Source organism: Megascapheus bottae, chromosome 10 (genome assembly GCF_031878675.1).
Source record: "Megascapheus bottae isolate mThoBot1 chromosome 10, mThoBot2.hap1, whole genome shotgun sequence".
Classification (NCBI taxonomy): Eukaryota; Metazoa; Chordata; class Mammalia; order Rodentia; family Geomyidae; genus Megascapheus; species Megascapheus bottae.
In genome coordinates, this window is record NC_143518.1 from 64,432,445 (window position 1) to 64,459,058 (window position 26,614).

The 26,614-nt window shown below is 52.6% G+C and overlaps 1 protein-coding gene across 1 annotated transcript in view; it reads left to right on the forward strand.

Moving 5' to 3' along the window:
• Window positions 1–26,614, forward strand: part of Kif26b (kinesin family member 26B) — a 268,481-nt gene that overhangs the window by 117,845 nt on the left and 124,022 nt on the right. Inside the window, exon 4 of the mRNA XM_090341527.1 lies at window positions 14,597–14,754. Coding sequence (XP_090197653.1) covers window positions 14,597–14,754 — 158 coding nt within the window. The remainder of the gene's footprint in view (window positions 1–14,596; window positions 14,755–26,614) is intronic.

A 26,614-nucleotide genomic window follows, 5' to 3' on the forward strand; every position in this document is an offset into this window, starting at 1 on the left:
GGGGAAAGAAAACCAGCCTGGGGTTCAGACCCCAACGTTGCTCCTCCCCCTCCTCCCCTCCGCTCCTTTCCTCCTCTCTCCTTCCTTTCCTTTCTTCCTTTCTTTCCTCCTTTTCCGTGTGTGTGTGTGTGTGTGTGTGTATGTGTGTGTGTGTATGTGTGTGTATGTGTGTGTGTATGTGTGTGTATGTGTGTGTGTATATGTGTGTATGTGTGTGTATGTGTGTGTGTGCGTGTGTGTATGTGTGTGTGTATGTGTGTGTATGTGTGTGTATGTGTGTGTATGTGTGTGTGTATGTGTGTGTATGTGCGTGTGTATGTGTGTGTATGTGTGTGTGTGTGTGTGTGTGTGTGCGCGTGTGCTGGTGCTAGAGCTTGAACTGGCCTGGGCACTGTCCCTTGGTTTTTCCCTCGAGGCTATCCTCTACCACTTGAGCCACAGCTCCACTTCTGGCTTTTTTCCCCTTCTGGTTAATTGGAGGTAAGAGGATTGCGGATTTGTCTGCAGAGGTTGGCTTTGAGCTGTGATTCTTGGTGAGCCACTGGCACCCAGTCCCATTTTTTAACATCGTGTAAATAGTGAGTGGGGAGGCTACTGGAATCTGAAGTCAGGGCCTCAGATCTCCAGGGAGACTCACAGCCTGCTCACTCCTCTAGCCACAGCTCAATCCCTTTAGCTTTCCAGTTACGCTTTTGGTCAGTCTTGCCTTTTTGCCTAGGCTGACCGGGGACGGTGATCCTCTCATCGGTATTATCCGTGTGGCTGCTATTATGAGATGTATGCCCTCACGCCCAGCCTTTTGGTTGAGATGGGAGTCTCATAACTGCACCCTTGCTGACTTCCTCTAGCATGACTCTCCTGGTCTGTCTCCTGAGTAGTTGAGATTACAGGAGTGTATCGCCATACTCCAGCATGGTGAGTTTCTTTGTTCAAAAATTATCTTTTTTCTTTGCCGGTTGAGGAATTCTTAGATCTATGCTGTTGAAATTGAGGGCCACCAGCTACGTGGAGGTGTTGAGCATTTAACACCTGGCTCCTCTGATAGGAGTTTTGTAGTAAATGGAAAATACACATTAGATTTCAAAGCCTTAGTTGGTGGAAAAGAATGAGATTGGGTTTTGCGTAATTATCCCATGTGGAATCATAGTATCTTGGATGCGCTGATTCAATGCAAATTCACCAAAGTCTACTTTTTGAGTCTGGTTCTGTTAGAAAACCAAGAACAAAGGACATGGCTCATGGTTGCTCTTGCCCCTTCCTTCTTTCCCTCCTTCCCTCCCTTCCTCCCTCCCTCCCTTCCTCCCTCCCTCCCTCCCTCCCTCCCTCCTTCCTTCCTTCCTTCCTTCCTTCTTTCTTTCCTTCCTTTCCTCCTTCCCTCCCTCCCTCCCTCCCTCCCTCCCTCCCTCCCTCCCTCCCTTCTTCCTTCCTTCCTTCCTTCTTTCCTTCCTTCCTTCCTTCCTTCCTTCCTTCCTTCCTTCTTTCCCTCCTTCCCTCCTTTCCTCCCTTCCTCCCTCCCTCCCTCCCTCCCTCCCTCCTTCCTTCCTTCCTTCCTTCTTTCTTTCCTTCCTTCTCTCCTTCCCTCCCTCCCTCCCTCCCTCCCTCCCTCCCTCCCTCCCTCCCTCCTTCCTTCCTTCCTTCCTTCCTTCCTTCCTTCCTTCCTTCCTTCCTTCCCTCCTTCCCTCCTTCCTTCCTTAGGTTCGTTCTTAGGCTTGAACTTACGATCTCACACTGTCCCTTGGCTTTCTCCCTCTACCACTTGAGCCTCAGCTCCACTTCTGGCATTTCCGTGGTAAATTGGAGGTAAGAGTCTCGTGGCATTGTCTGCCCAAGATCCTCAGATCTCAGCCTCCTGAGTAGCTAGGGTTACAGGTGAGACCCACTCTGGAAAGATGAAGGAGAGCCCCAAATTCTCTGTCTGGACAATTTTAGAGTGAATTACTGAGGGAGAGCAGAACCCCCATTACCCTACCCTTTTTGTATTTGAATTTCATTAAAGCTTCTTTAATTAAATCTATTGTAAACCTGCCCTAAGGTCTCAGTTGGGAAGAGAATTGAATCATTTGGTTTGCTTTAAAAAAAATATATAGGAAAGGAAACCCTGAACTCATTTCAAAAGCGCCTTATTTTTATAAGGCTTTTATAAGACGCTTTCCATTTATATAGAGGGATTAATGCAGAGTACTTAAAAGTCTACCAAATTGTGAGAATTACCTAGAACTCTCTGAAAGAATCTTTCTGGCCCCAGGGAGACAGATGTGGAGGACAGAACCGACCCACGCTGTGTCCACACCTTCCTGCTCATAAACGAAACACCGGGGAAAGGAAAATATTTATTCCAAAGTGTCTATCACTGGATTTATGGCACAACTTGCTGTCTGTTAGTGCCTGTGTGAACCCATGAAACGGCACGTAACGCGTGTTTTTATTAGCTCCAACATAAAATTTTTATGATAATGGCAAGCGAAGGAGCAATTTAGTTTAGCTGAGTTTGTTCTTATTATTCCAGCTTGCGCTGGATAGGAGACACAGTCATCTGCCGGGAGCCGAGGCTCCCCAGGGCAGGGGCTGCAGCAAGGCTGCGAGGTCGGGAGGCCCAGGTGTCCCTGGAGACCTGGGGACCAGTTGGAGGCCGCCCCTGGCTTTGTGGGCTGCGTGAGCCGATTCTATTGCGGGGTGGGGGGAGGACTGTGTCTCTGAAAAGCCCCAAACCACGATTCAAAGGACTCCTACGTACTGTATTTCAACTGGCGAGCTCCGAGAAAGAGGCTCAAGCGGCTTATTGTAGGCCATCTCCCACTCCGGGATTTAAACAAAGCACACACAGAACAAAGTGCCTTTAGATGGCCGTGGTTTACTACTACCAGTGGCTCCTGTGTGCAGAGCTGGCAGGCTGGCTGGCCAGAGCCCACGCCTCTTCTTCCTTCCCACAGCTGCCTTTTCTCCTCTCGCCCTCCACTGGGCCCAAACCCTGTGGTGACCTGGATTGCAGGGAAATTTCCCAAGAACTCAGCGATAGTGCTTCTTTCCTAAACACTCCCTTTTCCTCCCCAGGGAGCTTGAGCAGGCCTGGCTCCCGAAGCCAGGTGCAGGGGTAGCACTTGACAGGTACAGATGTCCTCAGAGAGCATAACAAGAACTATTCTAACGTACACGAGCTGGACATGCAACACTGAAGGCTGCAGGCAAATCGGCTGAGAGACCGGGCAGGTGTGATTCTCCATTAGTGAATTCTGGGCCAAGGCCGTCTGAGACGCCATTAGACGTGCCGCTTTGTGGCAAGAGGGAGATTGTGGTTGAGATCGTAGACAGTAGATGTTTTTGCACATCAAGAAACTCATGTCAAGAAGAGTCTAGGAACAGGCTCTAGTAGCTCAGACCTATAATCCTACCCAGGAGTCTGAGATTCGAGGATTACAGTTCAAAGCCAGCCTGGGTAGACCAACCCAAGAGACTCTTAGAGCAAGTTATAGCTAGCAAAAACATTCCAGAAGTGGAATCACTGCTCAAGTGGTAGAGCACCAGCCTTGAGCAAAAGAAGCTGAGTAAGACTGTGAGGTCCCGAGTTCAAGCCCCAGTCCTAGTGTATGTGCATGTGGGCATGTGCACGCACACTCAGTTTCCCAGGCCTTTGGTGGCCGTGCCTTTTGTTGGGGCTATGCTGGAGTCATTACGACAGCTGGCTGCTTGCCTGACTCTCAGAGGTCCACAGGGGGAGTGCTTCCACCAGCCGTGCCTACTATGTGCTGATCAGAGATAGTTGACATGTCTCCTGTTTGTTACATTCAAATGGGGTTTGTTCATTTCCTAGGAATTTCTCAGCATTCTGTCCTCCGGAGGAATGGTTTTCATTCATTCAGGGATGTTGTTTGACTTTGCTTTTTTTGGAAGAGCCGCGCGTGCGTGCGTGCGTGCGTGCGTGTGTGTGTGTGTGTCTTTGCATGCATAGGTGTGTATGTGGTGTGTGTATCTTCGCATGCATGGATGTTTGTCTGTGGTGTGTACTGCCTACAGGTGTACGCATCTTTGCATATGTGTGTGTGTGCGTCTTTACACGCATGGGTATGTGTGTATGGATGTGTATTTCTGCAGGGGTTTCTTTACTCTGGCCTCACCTCAGGCTCTAGAATTAAGAAAGACCAAGTTTTTAAACCGACAACAACATGTACACATGCTCTTTCAGTCTTGCCAATGCTTCTGATAGTTGGTGGGGGTCCTGGAGAAGTCCAGATAGCATGGTTCCCAGAGGCCGTGAGGGAGTGAAAGGTACCCATGGCTAGCCTTCTCTTGCCCTCGTGGTGCCAGCCTTCCATAATGGAGGCATCACTGTCCACACGGACGAAGGGTCAGTGCACACGGTGTTCTCTGACGGGACTGAAAAGGGCAGTTCGGGCAGATTGCTTTCAGAGATGACCTGGGTGACTGCAACCTTAGAGCTGAGAGGCAGGGATGGTTTGGGTGACCGTCCCACACCTGTCAAAGCCACGCAGACTCTAAACTTCCTTCGTGTTGGGGACAGAGTCATTCATGGGGTAGAAAGATGGCAGACGTACCTGAGATATTGCTGTTTTCCCTAGAATAATTCAATCTAGGGGAACTGCCACAAGAATTATTTTTTGTTAAAGAGCAGCCCAGTCTTTTAACTCAGGGTTCAATGAATAGCTTTTCAAGTTGTATGAAAGGCAAGAATCCCAGAAGATCAGCTCTATTTTAGACGGCATACTCCAGGGACTCCAGGTTTGTAACAGAAGGGCCGATATGGAGGAGATGACCTTGCAGGTCCAGCTCTGCTGCAGAATCAAGCTGGCTGGCTGGGTCGTCTGGGGTGTGGAGAAGCTGATTGTGGCCCTGGCTTGTTGGCGGGGGAAGGGAGTGAGATGTGCTTACTGTAAGCTAATTGGCATTGACATTGCGAGGCCTGACCTGTATTATGAAGTTGCAGCAAGTGGAAAGTACAGCTGAGCTCTGGGAAAAGCCAGAGCATGCACAGTAAGACTGAAAAAAGAAAACATCAGCCCCTTAAATGAACAGAGAAGAAATTTGAGCAGAACTGCCCTGTGAAGGAATCAAGACCCTGGATCGGATGTTCCAGTCACGATAGGGGGAAGAAAAACCCAGAATATTTATTTAGTGGAGAGACATGAGATTATACAGTTCTTGATGTCACCTCACACCGCAAATCCCGTCTCTGCTTAACTGTGCAAAAAGCACAGGGTGCTGAGGAAATGGTACAGCAGACTGGAAGAAATCTGAACAAAGGCCAAATTTAACTTTAGAATTTTGTTTTACAACTTGTGAGGTCTAGGATTACAGAATGTTCATATTTTAAAATATTAAAATGTTTTTAAACTTGACAATTTAAAGCCAGGAGGCACTATTTAGAAAAGGCACAAACATTATTAAACTTCTAAAGCAGTTTTTTATTTTTATTTTTTTTTATTTTGAGGGGGGGAGTGATACTGAGGATTGAACTCAGTTGTTTATGCTTGCTAGGCAGATTCTCTCCCACTTGTGTCATGTCCCAATCCTTTTTGCCTTCATTAGTTTAAAAAATAGAATCATGGTTGTGTGTGTGCGTGTGTGCACACGTGTGTGCACACGTGTGTGAGTGTGGTGTTTGCACGCGTGGACTAGGCTGGACAGAGATCCTCCATTTATGCTTCCTGTATATCTGGAGTGATAGGAAAACAACACTACGGTAGCTTTTTATTGATGGAAGTGGAGTCTTGTCCACTTTTTCCCTGGGCTGGTCTCAAAACTGTCGTCTTCCCAGTCTCTGCCCCTCAGGTAACTAGGATAATGGCCTTGAAGCAGGGTGCCCAGCTGAAAACTGTCCCCGGGCTACTTTTGCTCCAGGCAGGTGCCCTGCTCCACTTCTGGCTTTCTGGTGGTTCATTGGAGGTAAGAGTCCTGTGGACTTTCCTGCCTGTGCTGGCTTTGAACCATGATCCTTAGATCTCTGCTTTCTGAGTAGATAGGATCATAGGTGTGAGCCACTATCCCCTGACCCCAAAGGCATTTTTTTTTTTAATTTTTGGTCTGTCATGAGGCTTGAACTCTGGGCCTGGGCGCTGTCCCTGAGCTCTTCATCTCAAGGATACCACTCTACCACTGAGCCACAGTGCCACTTCAGGTTTTCTGGTGGTTCATTGGTGATAAGAGTCTCACGGTCTTTCGTGCCTGGGGTTGGCTTTGAACTGCGACCCTCAGAGCTCAGCCTCTGGAGTAGCTAGGGTTGCAGGATGTTGCCTCTTGTGTGGAGATTTGCAAAGGGAGGTGAAGGCCTTGGTTCTGATTCCCAGCCATCTCCACATGAGAAGGTGTGTGCGCGCTTCTCTCCCTGACACATCTCTGACTTTGGAAGTGTGATGAAGACAGCTGGGTGCACTTTCATTAAGGCCCTGAACTTGGTCATTTGGCTTCACATGAACTTGCCGACACTGGCTAATTGTCGACTCTGTGTTTCTGGGATTTCCAAGCATTTCCAAGGCCTGATGTCCCATGCCTGGCCTTTTGAGAGGCATCAGTGAGGGTTGTGCACAGACGAGGTGTGACCTCACCAGCCTGGGCCCCTGTGGCTTCCCACAGACTTCTGAGTATTGTTCCAGAATGCGTGGAGGACGTGCCCGCGGCTGTTTTATGTGGAGGATGTGGCACTTCTGCAGCTGGTCAGCAGGAGTGGGGAGGGGGTGGGTGCCCCCTCTTAGGAGGGGCTCCCCCTGAGGCGGGGCATCCCCATGGGGTGATTATTCTATTCATTTATTCTTGAGGGTCATGGGACTTGACCTCTGGGCGTGGGCACTGGAGCTCCTCAGCTTCAGGCTACTTATCTACCTTTGAGCCAAGCTCCACTTCCCATTTTCTAGAGGTTAGTTGGAAATTAGAGTCTCAGGTCCTTGTGTGCCTGGGCTGGCTTTGAACCTTGATCCTCAGATCCCAGCCTCCTCTGTAGCTAGGATGACAGGCGTGAGCCACCTTGCCCTTTGTAACTTTGAAATGTTAAGATGGAATAAATTTTAGTACAGGCTACCCTGAGCTGCATTGCTTCATTGCATCCCGGCACCCCCTTTGCAGGGTCCTGGGGGGACAGTGACAGTGCAGGTTGGCCCAGCTTGTCTCCAGCATACACATTTGTGGCCATGATGTGGGCATGAGAAGCTCCATGTTCCCAGGGCCGGGCAGCGGGGCCCGCAGGCCTGTGCCGTGTGGGCAGCCCCGGCATCCCGGGGAGAGGCTGGGTGTGTCCCTGCGGGAATGTGTGCACACATCATCACTGATAGACGCCTGCCGTTTCCTGGGTTTTTCCCAGAATGCAAGGTGGCTTTTCCATCAGCCACTGGCTCTGCTAGACCTCTCACAGCAAGTGTTGTCCCGATCTCTCAAGAAATGTTTCTTTTTCTTGCTCAAGTATATAAGAAAGCACACGAGGAAGGGCGGGGCAGCTACCAGGCACGTCCCTTTTAGATTCCAGGCCTAATGCTCTACTGGTTTCCTTGGAAGTTATCCAAGCGTTAGCTGAGATTTAGATGGAGCTTGGTGACATCCTAGAGACACATGCGATGACCTCTACAGACGAGAATCACAGTCAATTAAACATAGATGGAAAAGGCCACCATCTGTATTAGAATTAAATGCTACATCAGGCCCAGCTAATCTAATGTGCAGACTCTAATCGTATTGCGTGTACCCTTGCCTGCAAGGCTAACCGACGGTGGGTCCACAGACATACACAAAGAAGAGGGCACGTTCTGGCGTCCCGAGTGGCCTCTGCAAAGGGCAGGGCTTCTTTTTAAAAGGGAGAAAGGACAGCTCTGTTGTGTGAAATGGGTCTTTAGACTGCTCTGTGTGTCTCTGAGAAATAGCGGGCAGTGAGTCTCCAGTGTCTTTCCCTTCCCTGTGATCCCTGGCCCTTATCCCAGAGAGTTCTACTCCCCAGGGTGACCGTAACGTGTCCACCCCAGGAGAAGCTCAGGAGAAGCGGTCGCCAGACTCCCCTCGCCTTCCTGCCCTCAATGTACATTTATGCTTTGCTTTTCTCCTTCTTGCCTTTCATTTAGACTCATCCTCTTTTCTCTGTTTTTCATTTGCTCTTTATCCCCTACAGTTACCTGTTGTTATGCAGAAATAACTTATTTTTATCAACAAAAACTTCCTTTACTACCTGTTCTATTGTATACCCATTTATTTGTTTATTGGAATCAGGGAAGGGAAGGGAAAAAAACAAGATGATGAGACAAAGGATGAACCGCTGTAAAAGTGATATTCACAAGACAATATGTTGGAAATGAACTTTACAACGTGGGAGGAGAGAGAGGGAAATTGGGAAGAGAAAGATGGGCTGGGGTAACAATGTTCAAGAAGTCATGCACTTACTACCTTACATATGTAACTGTAACCCCCTATACGTCACTCTGATAATAAAGTTTAAACAATAAAACAACAAAGTACAGCAAAAAAACAAACAAACAAAAAACCCCTTCCTTTACCTTATCCACAGTTCAAACCAAACCGTCAAGAGCCAGGAGCTGGTGACTGAGGCCTGGCCTCCCAGCAACATGGTGTGAAGCCGGCCCGGGCAGGAAAGTCCCTGAAACACCTATCTCCAGTTAACCAGCAAAAGGCTGGAAGTGGAGGTGGCTTGAGTGGTAGCATAAAAGCTCAGGGACAGAGCTCAGGTCCTGAGTTCAAGTCCTAGGAAAGGCACATTTAAAACAAAAGGCAAAAATAACGTGATAATCCCTCAAAATGAATCAGATCTCTGAGAACCCCAAGCCAGCCAGATGAAGCTCATTTGAATTTGCATGTGTGGGCTAGTGCCTCGTTCATTCTGTGCAGGCACCGTCCTGGGCCGGCCATTCTGAGGACGGCGGACACAGCCTCCTCCCCACAGGAGGAGACACAGGGCTGGACCGGGTGCAGAGCACGTCTTTGCAGGAGTGAGGGCTTCAGGCCCCAGCAGCAAACACCAAGAGCAAAGACATCAACCTGAACTCCAGGTTTCAGGTAGTTTGGAGGGGCTTCGAGGGTCCCTGAGGGAGGGGTGGCTGAGCAGGCCCTGTGGGCTCTGACTTTTGGGTGAAGAGCAAGGATGACCTCCCTCTAACAAAGCCCAGCGTGATCTGGAGCATCACGAGGAAGGAGAGACCGCGGGCCAGTGCCGGCAGGCAGGGTTCTGACGCCGGCTGGACTGTTGCGTCTGTTGGCTTCGTTGTAAACGAAAAAAGTGAAAGCCGTGATACTGAGCCTCAGACCACCTGACCCTCTCCTTCCTTCCTTCCTTCCTTCCTTCCTTCCTTCCTTCCTTCCTTCCTTCCTTCCTTCCTTCCTTCCTTCCTTCCATCCTTTCTTTTTTTTTGCCAGTCCTGGGGCTTGAACTCAGGGCCTGAGCGCTGGCCTTGGGCTTTCTCAAGGCTAGATAAGCACTCTACCACCAGGCCACACTCCTGGCCCCTCAGATGCATTGTTGGTAGTAAATAAGACCCTATCCTAAAAGTAGTAACTTAAGAGCAGGGCTAGAGGTGTGGCTCAGGTGGTAGAGTGCCAGTCAGCCCAGCAAACGCAGGATCCTGTCTTCAAACTCCACTGCTGCCCCAAATAAAGCACAGGACAAGTAACCTGGCCCATGATTAAATATCCACAGTGGCCCTCCAGTGGCTGGGCCCCTTATCAGGATGTGTGCTGTTGACTGTGTCACCTGCCAAGCATGGCTGAGGCTTGCACAGGGTGCTGCATTCCAGCATACTTCGGAGCTGAATGGAAAAGGACCTGGAAATTCTTTTGCCTTGATGGTGAGATCACAGGATGTCCCTCAAAGGACACAGGACACTTTTAAACTGGGCCTTCAGCCCCTCAAGCAGGCAGGAGGCCAGCCCCTTCTCCTTCTAGCAACACAGAGAATCAAAGCAAACAGCCCCCAGCGCTGGCCGGGGTCAGACTGAAGCCCTGATAAGGGTGTGCTGCCCCCCAGAAGCCTCCTTCCCAGGTGGGAGTGGAGGGGGAGGGGGGCGTGAGGCTGTAAATGGGGTCAGGGGAAGGTGGCCCACGCAGGCAGCCTGTTGTGGAATTCTCTTGTGCAAGAGGTCACCAAGTCAAAAGCTGTGGATGGACAATTTTATGGCCACTAATAAAATTTATAGCCAAAGCAAGCTCAGATAATAAGGGTCATCAGATGTCCTGCTCTGGGATGTAAGAATCTCATCTTGACCTGGCCGGCCTGCTCTGCTGGGGAGGGGCACTTACCTGTGTGCCTCAAGGCCAGCTGGGCAGGGGTCAGGGAGAGGGTGCCAGGCCTGGGCCCGGCTTCCGGGTGGTCACAAGTGCCCGTCTTCTGAGGACAGGATGGCAAGAACACTGAACTGAATTCAACACCTCACAGTAACTCCTCGGGAAGGGTCCGAATCTGAGAATGTCCATGACTGCACAGGAGAACAGGCGGGGGGGGGGGGGCAAAGCCATACCCTCTCGGCTGCAGTCCTTGCTACTCGGAACACAGTGGTCCATGCCTGTCACCTCCCCCCCCCCCCCCCCGCCCAGGACACAAACAGACTCACAGTCTAGACTGGCCCGATTTTGAAGTAACCAATGCAAAAGGAGCAATGGCTCAAGTGGTAGAGCATCTGCCTAGAAAGCACAAGGCCCTGAGTTCAAGCCCCTGTGTCACCAAAAAGAAAAGACATGTCAGATTTGCTGGTGGCTCGAAGCCCCAGGTTGTTGGTCCTCTCTCAGACCCTGGTATCCCATGGTAGCAGAGCAGGACAGGGCAGCCAGGGACAAGCTGGAAGGAATGGATTCTCTAGTGCATGGCTTGCTATCGTGATAAGCTGTGTGTAGCCCACATTTTACCATCTTGGCCAGTTTTTGTGTGCGCTCCTCCTGGACACTCTTCCTTAGCTGGTTTTTTTTTTTTGTTGTTTTTTCCATTCTTGGGCGTGCACTCAAGGCCTGAGCCCTGTCCTTGGACTTTCTCAAGGCTAGAGCTCTACCACTTGAGCCTCAGCACCACTTCTGGCTTTTTTCTATGTATGTGGTACCGAGGAATCAAACCCGGGTCTTTGTGCATGCTAGGCAAGCACTTTAACCACTAGGCCAAACTCCCGGCCCCTCTTCCTCAGCTGTTTTGCTCAAGGCTAGAACTCCATCACCGGAGCCATAATTCCACTTGTGACTTTCTGGTAGTTACTTGAAGGTAAAAGTCTTGCAGACCCTGCTTCCAGGGCTGACTTTGAACTGTGATCCTCAGCTAGGATGACAAATGTGAGCCACTGGGTCTGGCTGTCTTAGCCACTGTTAAGCCACAGCTCAGTGGAATTGAGCACGATGGTCTGGTCCTGCGGCTGTCACAACCCCACCCCTTGTCTTCCCGCTGGAGCCTCTAACCTCCTCAGAGGTCTGCCCCTGTGCTCCCCTCTGGCCCCTGTGCCCCCCATTCTGTTATGAATGTGTGGGAGAACCGGGTCACGGAGTCTCTATTCTACTGTGTGTTTAATGGAAACTCTTTGGGTGAGATGGAGGAAACCCCGTTTTGTTGCTCTAGTTGTCTGTGTTTTCTTTAGGCAAAGGAACCCAGCATTATTTCCAATCCTCACAATGTGGTTCCTAAGCTCAGCGCCGGCTCGCTGGTGTCGATTGCTTCCATTTCATTGTTCATTTATCAGCGGATTTAGTGCAGATCCTGGGGCTTGACTCAGGGCCTGGGCACTGTCTTTGAGCCTTTGTGCTCAAGGCTCATGCTCTACCACTTGAGTCACATACAGCTTCTCTTCCAGCTCTTTTGGTAGTTAGAGATAAGAGTCGTATGGGCTTTCTTGCCCTGGCTGGCTTTGAACTGCGATCTTCAGATCTCAGCCTACAGTTCTGGTGCTCATATTTCCCAGGAGCACCGATGTGTCCTGAGGCAGCCCTGTGAGTTAACAAGGCCCGCACCCCTTCACTGAGATCATTGTGACATGATTTGTGTTGTTACGGATCAAGATTATCTATTGAGCACCCACAGTTCACCAAACCATAAAACTCGGAAGAGGCAGTGGCGGTAACAGATAGCAATAAGAGAGCTCCTCCCGAGACAGGCCATGCGAAGCGTGTGACAGGAAGTGTTGCTGGCTGCTGTTTTCTGGGGGTGTGTCTGTGCGTGTGGTTGATGAAGCCCTGTAGGGAAGCAGTTCCAGTCCCTCTGCGGGTGCACAGGCGGGGGGACCTTTCGGAGAGGGAGGAGGCTGTGGGAGTCAGGCCAGACAGACCCCACGCGCCCACGGGGGGCGGTGCTCAGCGCGGCTCCTTCGGTGGAGAGCTGTGAAGTGGGTTTCAGTGAGAACCAGCCCAGGTGGAATTTTGGGGTGAAAATCTGGTGTCCCCCAAAGCTGTGATGCCAGCACCCAGTGAGTCTCCAGCTTTTACCTATGGCTGTGACACCCACGGTCAAGCCGCAGGACTTTCCGTCAGGGTTGGGGTCTCACGTGTCAGTGGCTACTTTGAGCTTCTGAAATCTGAGTTTCTGTGGGAAGAATTGTGTCGTCCACAGTATCTGAACAAACTTGAAATGAGGAATTTCTGAGGCAGAAGCCCTTTTAAAGTAGGTGCTCTTTGGTTTGGCTTTGCTGTGGGCAAGCCCCGCCGAGGGCGTTGCATTCAGAGGTGCGGACCCAGGCAGCCCCGGGCCTGGGAAGGAGGAGATCCTGTGCTGCTTGCCACAGGTAGCCAGAAACTTGATGTTAAAGAAGTCCAGGTGTGGACGTCCATTTGCATCTGCTAAGGGGAATTTTGAAGTCTGAGCCCACAGGCTGCCCTGATCCGCCTCTCCAAAATCCACGCACCAGGGGGAGGTCTCCCCTCCTGGGATCCCCCGGGGGGGACTCTGGGTTTACAGGGAGGACACAGGATAGGACTCAGACCAAAGACGCCTTCTAGACGTTGTGCTGGAAATGCAGTAATGGGCCACGGTGTGGCTAAGACACAGAGCACTTTTGCTGAGCATATATCAGGCTGAGTTGTATCACCAAATAAAGCATTTCAAAAAAGGAAAGAACTGGCCCAGGAGATGGCCTAGTGGTAGAGCGCTTGCCTAGCATGCATGAAGACTCAGGTTCAATTCCTCGGTACCACATACCTCAGCCTGTGCTGAGGCTCAAGTGGTAGAGCTCTAGCCTTGAGAAAGCCAAGGACAATGCTCAGGCCCTGAGTTCAAGGCCCAGGACTGGGGGGAAAAAAAAGAAAGAAAGGACTAAACCCAGGAACATAAGGACAATCCCGCTAGCCACACGTTGAATGAGAAGTGCCTGTGAGCCCTCCACCCACGCAGGGCGTCACTAATTGCACCCTGCTTTCCTTTGCTGGCTGCCCAGTGTCCCTGGTGGCAGGCTCAGCCCGTGCTTTCTGATGAAAACAGAGCATTGCCATGAATCGAAGGCTTGCTTTTTGTGGGGGACATCAGAGATCACGTGAGGCTTTGCACATGCTGCCAGTGGGGCTGCAGGGGACATGGCCCCTTTCCTCTGGGACTGTGGCAGTGGCAGAGGAAACCCAGAGAGGCCCCGGGTCCCTATGGAGTCAACAGCCCCTGTGGAGGGCAAGAAATGTTCTGGAAGCCAGCAACCACCGCTGCCATGCCTCTTGGATTTCCTTAGTTGGGTCAAGTTTCCTCTCAATGCATGCAATGAATGAGAGGAAGAAAGTGTGTGTTGGCAGAATTTCAGCTGGATAATGCCAAGGCTTTCCAAATTACAGAAGGAATGTAAGCGAAGGCCCCTGTGTAGATGGCTGTGTCGTGAGAAGTACACGTTTTCGTGTTCCAGGCTGACCATGGGATCCCAGCGGCCCCGTTACAAAGTGGGGAGCTCTTATGCACTTTGCACTTGGGTTTTCTAAGGGGATAGAAACATTTTTACTTAGCATTTAAGGGTGAGAGCAGGCTGGTTTTGGAGTTAGGGTATCCCTCCTCCACTTTTCATTTTGCAAGTAGATGAAGTTGTAAAGTGGCAGGTTTTCCTGGTAGCGTGCCGAGGCTAGCCTCCGTGCTAAGACCAGTGCTTGGCAGGGCCCGTTAACAGGGCAGGTCCCTGGGCGTCCTGAGACGGTCTCTGTGCGTGGAGGGATGTGGACAGAGCGCCAGGGCTTCAGTTTCACAGGCATTCATTCTAGTACAAGGGGCCCATTTATCTTAAAGAAGCAGAAGGAAAAGGAAGTCTCTTGAGGCGATCTAGACCTTCCACGAAGCCACCAGTGACTCCTGGAGTTGTCTTGGTTCTCCTGTGCTTCTTTGATACCCTCGTCTTGCTGATGTGCATCTTCTCCCTTCATCAGCCTGCACCTTCCCCGCTGGCCTCCCTGGAAGCATCAGGGGTTTCTGGGGAGCAGCCAGCACTGGAGGACATGGCCACCTGACCACGGCTCAGAAAGTGTGCACGTGGCGAGCGATGTGTGCAGCCTATGATGTCAGCGTTGTTTTATTTTTGCATTGTTTCCAGTGAGGAGGAGGAGGATATCCCCAGAGACCTAATGCCTGCACGTACCTGGAAGGAATGGTCCCTTCCTCAACCCCGCTGCTGGTGGGGGGCAGGGATGCAGGGAGCCACAGGTAACGAGCAGTGTCCATTTTCCTCATCAGATCTCCCAGACAGTGACAGAGCCTGGCCGGGAGGGACAAACGGAAGCTGTGCTAAACCGTTACAACGCAGACAAGCCCTCGGCCTGCAGTGTCGCAGCCCCCCAGGGCTCCAGCGAGACCTCCACAGGCACCTCGGTGGCCGCTTCCTTCTTTGCAAGGTAAGAGATGCTCTGATCCTCGCCCCTTTCCGCTGTGCCCAGCTGGTCACCTCCCCAGCGAGACCGGAGGGAGTTTGGGCTATTCTGTGACTTGGCTCTTTGAGATGCTGCCGCGGGCCTCATGCAGCAGACAGCTGTGGTGAGGACCACGTGCGTGGACTGGATTGGTGTATGTATGGGATCCTTGCAGCCTCTTTGGCCTCGGCTCACACTAGCTGCCGGGAACCCCATCCTGCCTCCCCTCCCATGACTACCAGAGCACCTCTGGACATGGCGAGGCGTCTCTGGGCTGGGCTCTGGCGCTGTAAGAATCCATGGCTCTGAGGGGGGTCCACCCTGAGCAAGCCCTGGGACCAGGGCTCCCACGTTCATCTGCTGGTTACCACAGATGAATTCCCGAAAAACTGTCTGCGAAATAGATGGTGTTTTCCCCTTTCTTGATGGACTAGCTGGATAGTTATCAAATAGTATCTGGAGAATCTTGGAAAGTTTTGTAAAATGTGAGAAATAAAAATGAAAGGTATTTTAGCAATGCCTTCTGCCTAATTTTAACAACATGGCAGAGACAGAGCTGGAGACAGAGGACAGCTGCAGCCACGAGCTTTATGGCCATCTAATTCTATCGCCTTATTTTATGAATGGGAAATGTAGGGCCAGAGCAGTTCAACTGTGAGTTCGTTTATAGAACGCCAGAAATAGAAACCACATAGACTCCTCTACTTCTTCCCTGGGACTCAGTCTTTAATCTTAGGAAATAGTCTTGACATTGGATTCTCTGGCCCTTAAGTAAATTGAACGTGGAATGAATGGAAACCCTGGGTTGCAGGCCCAGCCCTGCCTCAGTTTCCCCATCTGTACAATGACTGCAGAGTGGGGTGGAGCCCGGGAGAGGCCATGCCCAGGCCATCGAGAGTGCACATAGGGATGGGAATGTGACAAGCGCACACCCCAGCACCTGGACGAAAGCTTAGCATGCGTGCATGGGGCCACGCTGTGCAGGCTCAGAGCAGAGAGGAGCTGAGCTGCCCCACAGCAGACACTGTGTCCACTCCAGATTCCTTCCCAACGTGCTCAGGATGAAGGAGAGCATGGATGATGAGAGAGGTGGTGGAGTTGAGGTGAGGGGGGACCTGAGCCAGCCTGCTGCCCCTGGCGTCCTTGGCTCTCCTCACGTGACTTTCTCTGAGTTCAGAGCTGACGCCCAGAACACATCCAGAAAAGGACCTGAAGCAGGGAGAATGGAGCATGGGGCTGTAGGGAAGCCCCAAACAAGCCGACAGACATCAGAAGAGGGTATGACCTTCCCTGGGACCCTTGCTCATGCGCCAAGGGGCCAAATGGAGACACGGCACTTGCCCACGTGAACCAGCTGGGAGTAAACAGAGGCTCTGAAACGCACGCACGCACGCACGCACGCACGCACGCGCGCGCGCGCGCTCATTCCTGTTTTGCTCCACCATTCTCATCAACAACAGCCAGGCCTTCCCAACAAGGCCAGCAGCCCGGGAAGAGCTGCCTTGACCCTACCGACACCTGTGCAGAGCACAGGGTGACTTTCTCGGGATCCCTACAGGTCCATGCCACGAGGCAAACCCAGCTTGCCTTTTGTTATCTGCGCAGTCCTGTGAACAGCTGAAGCAAAGCTGTGTAGCCTGATGGGTGAAGACGTGGCTTTTGGCAGGTGAAATGAGGGGCTGTTGCTGGTGTGGCTGCGGGGCTGCTGGCCCCCGTCTCTGGTCCTCCGTGAGCGGGGGTTGTCCTCAAGAAGTAGACGTGCGGTTTCCCTGGGGGACACTTGCACCTTCCTGTTAGAGATGCACCTGCAGCACTGCCAGAGAAGATGGCATGGACAGCCCAGCTGCTGTCAGGCCGGGAGGGAGCAGGAGACAGAATGGGTAGAGAGATGGGAAGACCTCCACAGCCTGGCTCAGTGGAGTTCAAGCAAAACCAAAACCTAGAAGCAAGCCCATACCAGCTCAGGGCTTGTCCAAGTTCGTACTGCAGCGCCTTGCTGTTGCCTTTGGTCCTGATTTCTGAAGCAAGTGGTCCTTGCCCTGCCTCCTCCTTCCTTCTCAGCCCCCTTTCCCCTCTCCCCTCCCTTCTTCATGCCTGCATCATGAAGCCAGGCTTCCATTGAGCTTCTGATGGCACCAGTGGCTTGGCCCAGTGTGCACAGGGTGTCACTGGCTCATGGGACAGGGCGGCTGAGAGAGGGGAGGGGCCCTCTTCTGGCTGGGCCAGGACACCGCCAGAGCCCCACCATCCAGAGTCCTGGTTCTTGGCCCCACGCTGTGTGGACAAGGCTGAGCACTGGCTCCAGCTGCCCTGCAGCAGATGGAACCCCGGGGGAAAGGCCTCTGAACGCTACGGGGGGGGGGGCGAGCCCCTCCCTGGGCCTAGCAGGTCTGAGCTTTGCTTTCCTTAGAAAGGACTCCTGGACTTGTTATGGTGGGCGTGAGTGGAGTGAATTTTAGTTCTGTGACGGTCATGTGCTTTGGTCTGCCTTGGCCACAGGGCGAGAGAGGGCTGGAGGAGGCCAGGCGTCTGTCCGTGGGCCTCGGGTCCGGGACGTTCCTGGTGGACAGGAGCATCCTCGACTGCCTGTGACCCCAGCGAAGGCCCCGGGGACAAGCGGCCCAGGTCCAGGCTCCCCACGGCAGCCCAAGACAGAGGGCCCCCCTCACAGCCAGCCCACCTGATTCCGAGCCGGTGGCCTGAGCCACTGTGGAACGTGCTGGCGTGGGCCCCTTCCACGGCAGGGCCTGGGGAGTCTGGGTTCCCACCGCAGGCCGGGGTGTCGGCAAGCGCCTCGCCACATCTGGAAGCCATTTGCACTGCTTTGCTCAGGTGGCTTGTGGGGAGGTTTGGAGACAAAGCGGCGTTTGAGAGCCCGAGGCATTGGGGAGTCTTGTCAAACGGCCCCCACATCTGGCATCCAGGTTCTCTGTGCAGTTTGATAATGCAGCGTCTTGGGCTGCAAGAAGGACATGAAGAAGGGAATAGTAAGTTAGGACAGCCCGTGTTGAACCCTGTTGTGATTCAGGTTACTAGGCCTCCCTCCCCCCCTCCCTCCCTCCCTCCCTCCCTCCCTCCCTCCCCCCCTCCCCCCCTCCCTCCCTCCCTCCCTTTTTCTTTTTTTTCCTTTTTTGGTGACAGTACGAGGGGTTCAAATTCAGGGCCTAGGCACCATTCCTTAGCTAAAGGCTGGCACTCTACCACTCGAGCCACAGTTTCAGTTTGTCTTTTTGTTGGTTAATTGGAGAAAAGAGTTTCATGGACTTTCCTGCCTGGTCTAGCGTTGAACTGGGCTCCTCGGATCTCAAAGCCCAGAGTAGCTAGGTTTACGGGTGAGGGCCCCCGGCATTCAGCAGCCTGTTTCCGGTGAGGGGACGTGGTTCTGACCCCACAGTGCCCTGGGGAGGGGCAGTAAGGACATGAGAAGCCTTTGAAATGTCTCCCAGATTCTAGTTAGGATGCTCGGATGGCACTTGGTGTAAAAGGGACAGAGCTCTGCCCCCGTGGCTTAGCCAGCAGTTTCCCCATGTTGTCCTTGGAGATAGCACGGGGTCTGCCCCTCCTTCCAGTGTGTTCCTTGCACTTACAACGTTGCTAATGACCACTGACGCCTCTGCGGCTGTGGGAAGGGCCTGGCGACGGTACACAGAGGAAATGGTCTACCCAGGAGCTAAGACCAGCTGGCCCTTAAAACTTTCTGTCAGGAACCAGGTGCCATTGCTGATAGAAAACATCAAAGCCCCCACCAGAGGAGCCACCCGACAGTCGTGTTCCAATTACTTGGCTACATCCTTCTAAATTTTTGAAGGTGTTTGATTCTTTAGTTTTATTGCCCTAGAAAATCAGGTCTCTAATAAACAAGAAACTAAAGAGAAAGAAGGAAAAGGAAGGAAGGAAGTAGCAATAAAGGCTGGTAGTGACTCATGTCCATAAACAGACACTCTCATGGCTTGAACTCGAGGCTGAAGAGGACAGTGGGCTGAGCTGCTGTCTGCTGGGGGCCAGGAAGAGGGCCGAAGAGAGGATGCCGCTGACCTGGTGGCAAGCTCTCAGATGGTCCCTGGCTGACTCTGCTGCTGCCCCCCTCGTGTGGCACACCTGCACTCCACTCCCCTTCTCTAGCATTTGCTCATTGAAAGGCGTAACAGCTCCTCCCTTCATCTTGAGATGTGGAGGAGGTCGCCCAGCTTGTGAGTGGGTCTTTGATCCCCGGACGTCAGATTTCAGAACTCATGAACCAGAAAGGGAGCCCCACAGATTAGCGACCTCTACCCAAGAAACGTTTGGTGAAGGAAGAATCGGATGCTCTCACCATGTTCTCTGCCTGAGTCTGATGGGTTGAGTTTGGTCAGGGATGGCGGTCGGTGTGAGAAGAGGCTGGAGGGTAAAAGGCAAGGAGGGTGGAGAGGAGCCACCAAAGCGTAGGGAAAAGATTTCACCAAGTGCTCCTAAATGTTCACACTGACATGCAGCTTCTTTTCCATTCAATAAAAGCTCGAGGTTTTGGGGTGTCTTATGAGGTGTCTGTGCATTTGCCATCGGCCCCGCACTTTCTCCACATCCCCCACTCCCCTGTTCACGTTGCTCTTGGTGTTTTTACTCCTTTGTCCCCACAAAAAGTGCTAGGACCACCCCCCCCCCACAGGCTGCCTTTCCCTGGTGTCTGCCTGGTTCAGCCGCCCTTCTTCCAGTGTCTGCTCAGATGGACTCCTTTGACCCCTCCTGCCTTGCCTCTGCTAGGTGAATGCATCTCAGAAAACAAAGGAGTCTCCAGATTGTCTTCCACTGAAGTTCTTGAAGAAGTTTGCACATTCTCCCACTTGGTTCCAGCCACATGCTCAGGAATGAAGTGATTCCCTTAGCTGCAGGGTGCTTTGAGGGAGAGCATCATAAGGAAGTCTCCTCAGGAAATTGAGCTTCTTATTAGAGCGCGAGTACCTAGTTGTGTCTTCAAGAGGAAGACTGTTCAGGCTGAGATAAAAGAGCAAAGGATGAGTTAAACCTGGAAAGACTTATTAGTGACAAGACTGGAGGAGTGAAGCCAGGCTCTCCATCTTCCCCCTGCCTTCCTGAGACCTGCCTTTCCCTCCCCTGAATAAACCTCTTTGTTTCTGTCCTCCTGTCTTGATTTATTATTTTAATTCTGTAGCTGTCTGAGTGAAGTATGTAAAGCATTTGGGAATAAAATCATGTGGAAGGCATTAGGGAAACTAAAGATGTATTATAGTGCCTGGTGCTGGGCAGGGGTTCGGTGTACTGACAAATCGGATTGCTGATGAAAACTGACTGGCCCATGGCATTGCCTGCTGGCGGCTCCTGGATGTAAGGGACACAGGTTTAATAACGTGGCTCCATAGAGGTCGAAGGGAAGGTCCCAGGCAGGTCTGGTTGGCACTGGTGATGTTGCTGTACAGAGGTGCCCCTCCCTGAAGGGGGGCTTGATTTCTTGCCTCCGAAATGGAGATGACTGTTTCTACTTTTGCTGTCTGATGACTGTCTGATGAACTTTCCAGTTGCTTCAATCTGAGTTTGCGAGACTGGGAGCTAAGCACCCCTCCCACGACACTTCCGTGTCTTGTCTGAGCCGTGGTGGATGTGTGGCGGCTGAATGCATGCTACAAGGGCGAGTCAAGTGAGCTTGACGACATAGCTCTGTGTGCCTCTCAAAAGAACAGGGCACTGTAAAGGAAGCCGTGGATGCTTGGCCAGGCCCCAGTTTACTGGGTAGCCCCATTTCTCATCGTGTAGGGGCTAGTATTAGTGATTAAAAAAACCATCCAGATGGATCAGCAAATGGAAACATTTCACTGTGGGCTCTAACTTGGTGAGGCTCAGTGTGTTACTTGTGATAATCATCTATTATTTTCTTTGTCATATGAACAAATGGACTTATCATCCCATTGTGATTGAGAGAATTCTCTCCTGGCACCTGATGGGCTTGCTCAGGAAGCCTACTGATATCCCAAGACTAGGAATAATGGCATGTGTTATTTTCTTGGCACCACCCCAATCCGAAGCTTGAAGAGTCCACAGTCTGTCCCTTTAATTCCTCCATGAGAGGAAAAGAAAGGGATGTCATGAACACCAGACAAGCCCTCTTGAATAAAACAATAAAATAAACAAAGGAAATAGAAGCCATCACTCAAAATTTATTTGTAATCTTCTAGGCGCTTAGAAAATAAATGTGGTTCATTTTCCTCAAGTGAATTTCCATACTGAACCTTTGGTGCTCAATCTAAAGTAGCAAGGTGGTCTTTGTGGGGAAAAATCATGTATGTGTTTTAAAGCCGGCGATAGAGAATTTAGAAGCATTTTCTAGGGACAGAGGAAAAACCCAACTGTCTTAATACCTAAAAGTATTAAAAGTGTAGCTTTGAGAAAGAAGTTCGAAGAATTAAGTTCAGGCTTCCACGAGGTCTGGGAGAGCCAGGGGCTTCCTTTGAGTGTGACCTCTGTGTTTAGCCTGGCCTCGAGGTCCTCTGCCTCCCCCCGACCTGTGTGGCCCTGTCACATTCCACCCCCCCCCACACCCGTGTGGCCCTGTCACACTCCACTCCACCAAGGCCCCTGGGAACTCCGGGGAGAATCTGGTGATGATGGCAGGTACCCCTGGGTAACTGACGGCCCCACAGACGGGTGTGAGTTCTGATGCCCTGGGGTGTGGCTCGGGGCTTTCCTCTGAGTCCGCCTCTGTGCACATGCAGCTGCCTGATGTGTAGAGGTAAACCCACTTCCCCCAGTCTCCTCCTCCAGAAAGCGCCTTTCTGGCAGCGTCCAGATTGGAGTTGGATAGAGCAGGGCTTCCCCAGCTCCCCGGCACACCAGTTAGTCAGCTCACCGGGCTCAGTGCCACCTTCGGCGTGGCGCCCCAAGCCTCCGAGGTTGCTCTGGCAGAGGGACTCCCGGCATTGCTTCTGTGGGTCCACTCTGCCCTGCAGTGAGGCCCCTCGGAGCTCAGCCATGCCCTGTCCACATGCCAGCCCTCCTGGCCTCACCTGCTGACTGGTTTAACCCGGCGCCCTGCCTTCTGGGTACATCGGAGATCTAACTCTTATTCCTTAAGATGCTGAGCATGCCGTGTTAGTGGTGGAGAAACTGAAGGGAGGAGCGGGAGTGTTGAGCTTCTCCTGCAGTACAGAGCACCCAGTGCACTGCACTCTGGAGGCGGGGAGGTGGACTGGGGCTGCCTGGTTGGGGGAGAGGAGGGAAGAAGGTGCTCTCTGCCTGGAGCGAATCCACCCATCACCCCGTCTCCCTCACATGCGGGGGGAGGGCCCCAGTGTAAGTCTATTGCTACAGGAAGTCATAAATTGGAAATACGAGGTGATTTCCTACACACCTGGAGCTTCGGAATTCCAAGCCGTCGTGAGTCCTCTGATGGTCTCCTCTCGGAAGAGGCAGGGGTGACAGCTGAAACACGATCTCCCACTCAGCTCAGAGTCCACGCCCCCAGTCCGCTCATGAAGTCTGACCTCTGCTTAAAATACAGCCCAGCGTGGGGAGGTGGCAGGAAGCGTAGAACCCGAGACTTTAATCCCATCATTGCATCTCCATCCCTCCTCTCTACTCACACCACCTCTGTTGGGGCTTGTCTGGGCTTTGTATTCCACGTAAACTCCCAGGCAGGCCAGCAGTCAGCCCCAGAGCATGCCAGTTTTGCTTGTTGTCTGCTCTGGGCATGAGTCCCCCAGGCTGGGAACAGTGCACCCGGGTGGCTGTGGGGCCGGGGATTGGCCTGGTCCACGCTTCAGCCCTGAACTTCTGAGAGTGTGGTTTGTGTTTCCTCCTGTCCCCGAGTGGCTTCTTGTCACCTGGGCCATAGGGCCACTGTGTGTCACTTCATGGGAGTTACGACTGAAAATCTTGGTGGAGAAAGGAAGTCTAGAGAAGACACAAGGTCATGACGCTAAAGATTTTTCCCTTTTCATCTTGTGTTTTGGGAACTAGGTTTACTTTTTTTTTTTTTTGAGAAAAATGCATAAAGGAGAAAAGGAGGATGTACTTTACTTAGATTTTCAGAAAACCTTTAAAAATGCGCCATGCCAGAAGTGGTGCACCGGTGGCTCCTGCCCGTCGTCCTCGCCACGGAGGGACTGGAGTTCGAGCTCAGGTCCAGCAGGAGTGTACAAGATACTTCCTCACCGCAGCGGTGCCGTGACCGCAGCCTGTCATCCTGTGAGAAGGGCAGCGAAGGCGGGAAGAGTCACCGTCCCATCATCCGGGCCAGCCGGGCAAAAGACAAGACCCCCCTTCCATGGAGGGAAGCTGGACTGGCCCGTCACCCCAGCAGAGGGGCAGCAGGCTGGCGGCTCTGACTGTGAGAGGCTGGGGGAGAGAGAGGAGGAAAGCGCGTCTGTATCAGAAGCTGGAACTGCGTTTTCACTGCCATGCCACCCATTGCCTCGGTTCCTAGGCGATGGTTGGCCAGGGAGAAATGAAGGAGTACATTCCCATAAAGGCTGGCACACGCATGGTCATGGCAGGGTTTAGGAGAGCGGATTTGTAAACCACCCAAATGGCTAAGAAGGGACAAATGGAGGCAGGGCAGGAGGGGCTTGGAGCCAGTGTGTCACTCAGGACCAAGGCAGTGACAGCTGGCGTTCTCCTGCGGCTTCCTGAGTCCAAGGCCCTGCTCAGGGACTGTGTGTAGTCTGGCCCTGTGTGCTTGGAGAGCAGTGGGGAGGCGGCGGGCAGGCCCTTGCCCCCACCCCAGGCGTGGGGAGGCCCGCGGGCAGTGCGGCTGTGTCTCGAGAAGCCCCGGGAAGAGCTGAGTGAGGATTCTCACTGGCTGCCCGGGAGGCCCCACGCAGCCTGTCTGCGGTGGTCCCCACCCTCACGTTCACCTGTGGGCTCATGAGAGCCTACGAGCATGTGCACCCACCGGGAGGAAGAGGCGACACAGGCCCCCAGCAGAGGCTGTGATAGGACACGGTGTATCTGTATGTGGAGCCTGATAATGAGAGCTCACGATCCCAGCAGAAGGGAACAACCCATTAACAGGCACAAGGACAAGAAACTACCGCCCGCTGCTTAGCGGTCGCGGTGGAGACATTCCCAGAACTGTGCAGCTGTTGCACTTGATGGCTCATAAAGCCCTGTAAAGTCCATCAAGGGCATTTTTTTCCTGGTGAGGGACCATTTTTTTCCTGCAGTGATGAAGCATCTGGTTCCTGTCCTGGAAGTACAAAGAATCCACAGGCCTCGGCAAGCAGCTGCCTGCCTAGAAGGGCCCAGAGCAGAAGCCGCTGGCTCCGGATGGCTTGGGTCACCTCTGAGGAAGGATGCAGAGTAAGAGGAGGTGGAGCGGGCAGACACTGCACCCCTTCTGGGAAGCAGGCGTGGCTAGAGTGTGGGGAAACCAGCCTGGGCTGGAGGGGCATGGCCCCCGCCCACGGTGGGTCCCTTTCTTGGGGCCATGTTGCTGGTTAGAGGGAGGCTGCAGGTGAGCACTGTGCCGTGGCCTGTCCCCGCCGTGGCCTGTCCCCGCCGTGGCCTGTCCCCGTGGGCTCCTGGGCCTGGGCATGCTGAGGAGGGTGGTAAGGATGGGGAGTCTGGGGACCTGCGGGCTCTGGCCAGGTTCCCCAGCACACCTGCCCAGGGCAGAGCGTGGGGCCCGGTTTCCTACATTAGGGGTGTGGGGAGGTCAACAGCATGGTCAGCTGTCTCTACTTGGTGAGCTTTGCTTCCTTTGTGGCCGTCACACCTACCAACCACGAGGCCTCTGGACCCCAGCTGTCCTGCCAGGATAGAAACAGGAACAAGGGTTTGCCCTCCTTGGGCTTGGAGGAAGTGTGATGCACAGTCCTGGCATGGGCTTGGTGGCTTTCATGACACCATGCTTGTCATATATGGCCTTTGTCTTCCAGACGTCTTCAGGGGATGGGATCATGAAAGGAGCCTGGGTAACAGTTTAAAAACAGGACACATTGTACATGCTCTGGCGTTTCTTCAAGTACTCTTATCATATATTTACATAGGTATGTGCAGAGCGAGCATTCTGACTACAGAGGGGCTCTCTGATGGACCGATGTTTGCAGAAGCTGAGCAGGACCTACCTAGACTATTCTGTTTGGGATATATTTGAGGTTTCTATACTAAGTAAAATAAGTTGGGATTGTGTGCAGAGATTCTTCCAGAAGCCTGGCCCTCTGGTTCTGCTGTGTCCACGCAGAGCGCCTCTTGAAGAGCTGGGACCACAGCTTGTGTGAGCTGCTGTGACAGGATTCCAGAGATGTCATGATCTGGGAAGAGCTAAGATCGGGAACTCGGCAGGCCTAGGTCCAGGATCTGAGCCTTGCAGCACTGTAGCACAGAGGAGACCTCACATGGGCGTGTGTGTGTGTGTGAAACTCATTCTGTTCAATCCATTCTCCAGGCAGAGAGCTGAGCTTTAAAGGTTTATTACCTTTAAAGGCCTGAGGTTCAATAGTGGTGTGTGAGCTTCCGTGAGAAGCTGAACTTGAGGGACACAGCTGGCAACTGTGCCATGTTGTTCCTCTCCCAGAGTCCCCTCTTCTGGCCCTGGGGGACCGTGGTGTTACAACTCCATTAAGTCTCTACCCTTCTTGGTCTTGCTGTAAATTCTAGATACGGTGTTCACGTGTGCAGTGGGTCTGTCTGCCTTTCACAGGCCCGCCTGTCACATTCCATCCTCAGATGTGGGAATTAGGTTTACACTGGGTTTAGTGGCTTCTACAGAAGGAGCCTAGCTGAGATTTACCCCAAAAAGGTAACAGCAAAGCAGTCTGGATTTAGTCCTGGAACCCATGACTTTAGAAGTAGAGTGGCTGTAGGGCGGCTAGCTCTGTGACAGGCTCAGGTAAGCAGGGCCCGCAGTCCCAGCCTGTGACTCTTCAGGGGATTTCCGTCTTCCGAGGCCACCACCTCCTTTTTGTAATTCTGGTGCTCAGTGATGAGGACCCTAAAATGTAACCTCTTAGTCCAAAGAATAACCAAAAACTTGTTACCAAGGTATTAACTCCCGTGTGAACCATGATCACATGGCCAAGAACTCTCCTGGGGGAAGTGTCTTATCCCACTGCCAGCTCTCCCTCTGCCCATTCACAAAGTGCAGCCACCCTTGTCTTGTACAGACATCGCCAGGGGTTCACATAGGCATGGCTCAGGGGCTGAGAGAGAAAAGGAGGCCTCATTATTTGGGAAGGAAATGTCACTTTCTTGCACGTTTGGAGACAGAGTTGTGGACTTCGTTCACCAGTGATCTCTTCCATAACTGCATGTGTGCTGTGAACACAATGGCTCTTGGGTGTGATCAGATTGCCCGAGGGAATGGTGGGCATCTGCTCTGTGGGTGCCCTCGTGGTCTGCGCTAGCTGCTGCTGTTCTCTGCACACACCGTGGGGAGGCCTGGGCTGGCGCCTTGCTGGGGCTCGCAGGCGTCCATTAAACAGCTCCTGACATGCTGGGCTGCTCTTTGCACAAGGCCACTTGAGACTGACAGTGCCAAGGAGTGCATAGGTAATGTTCTAGTCTTAACGTTTTAATTAAAGTTGGTGCAGTTCGTGTTTTAAGTATCTGCGAAGTGAATAAGAATCCGTTGAGCCCTAGGGGAAACAGGGACGTCTGTGGTCTTGGGGTGGTGTGTTGGCCCCTAGATTCCCGTTGGGAACGTACTCCTGTGACACTGGGCTAAATCAGCAGCAGACGGTAGGCCAGGCTGACAGCCAGGAGCCGGGGCCTTCAGCCGCTGCCAGCACCACTGCTTCCAGTGAACCCTGTGTCTCTGTCCATGGTTGTCATGCAGGAATACTCACACAGTGAGGGAAATGTACAGCTGTCCAGCAGTCTCCTCCTGGAGAGCACCCAGACCCGAGTTCAAGCCCCG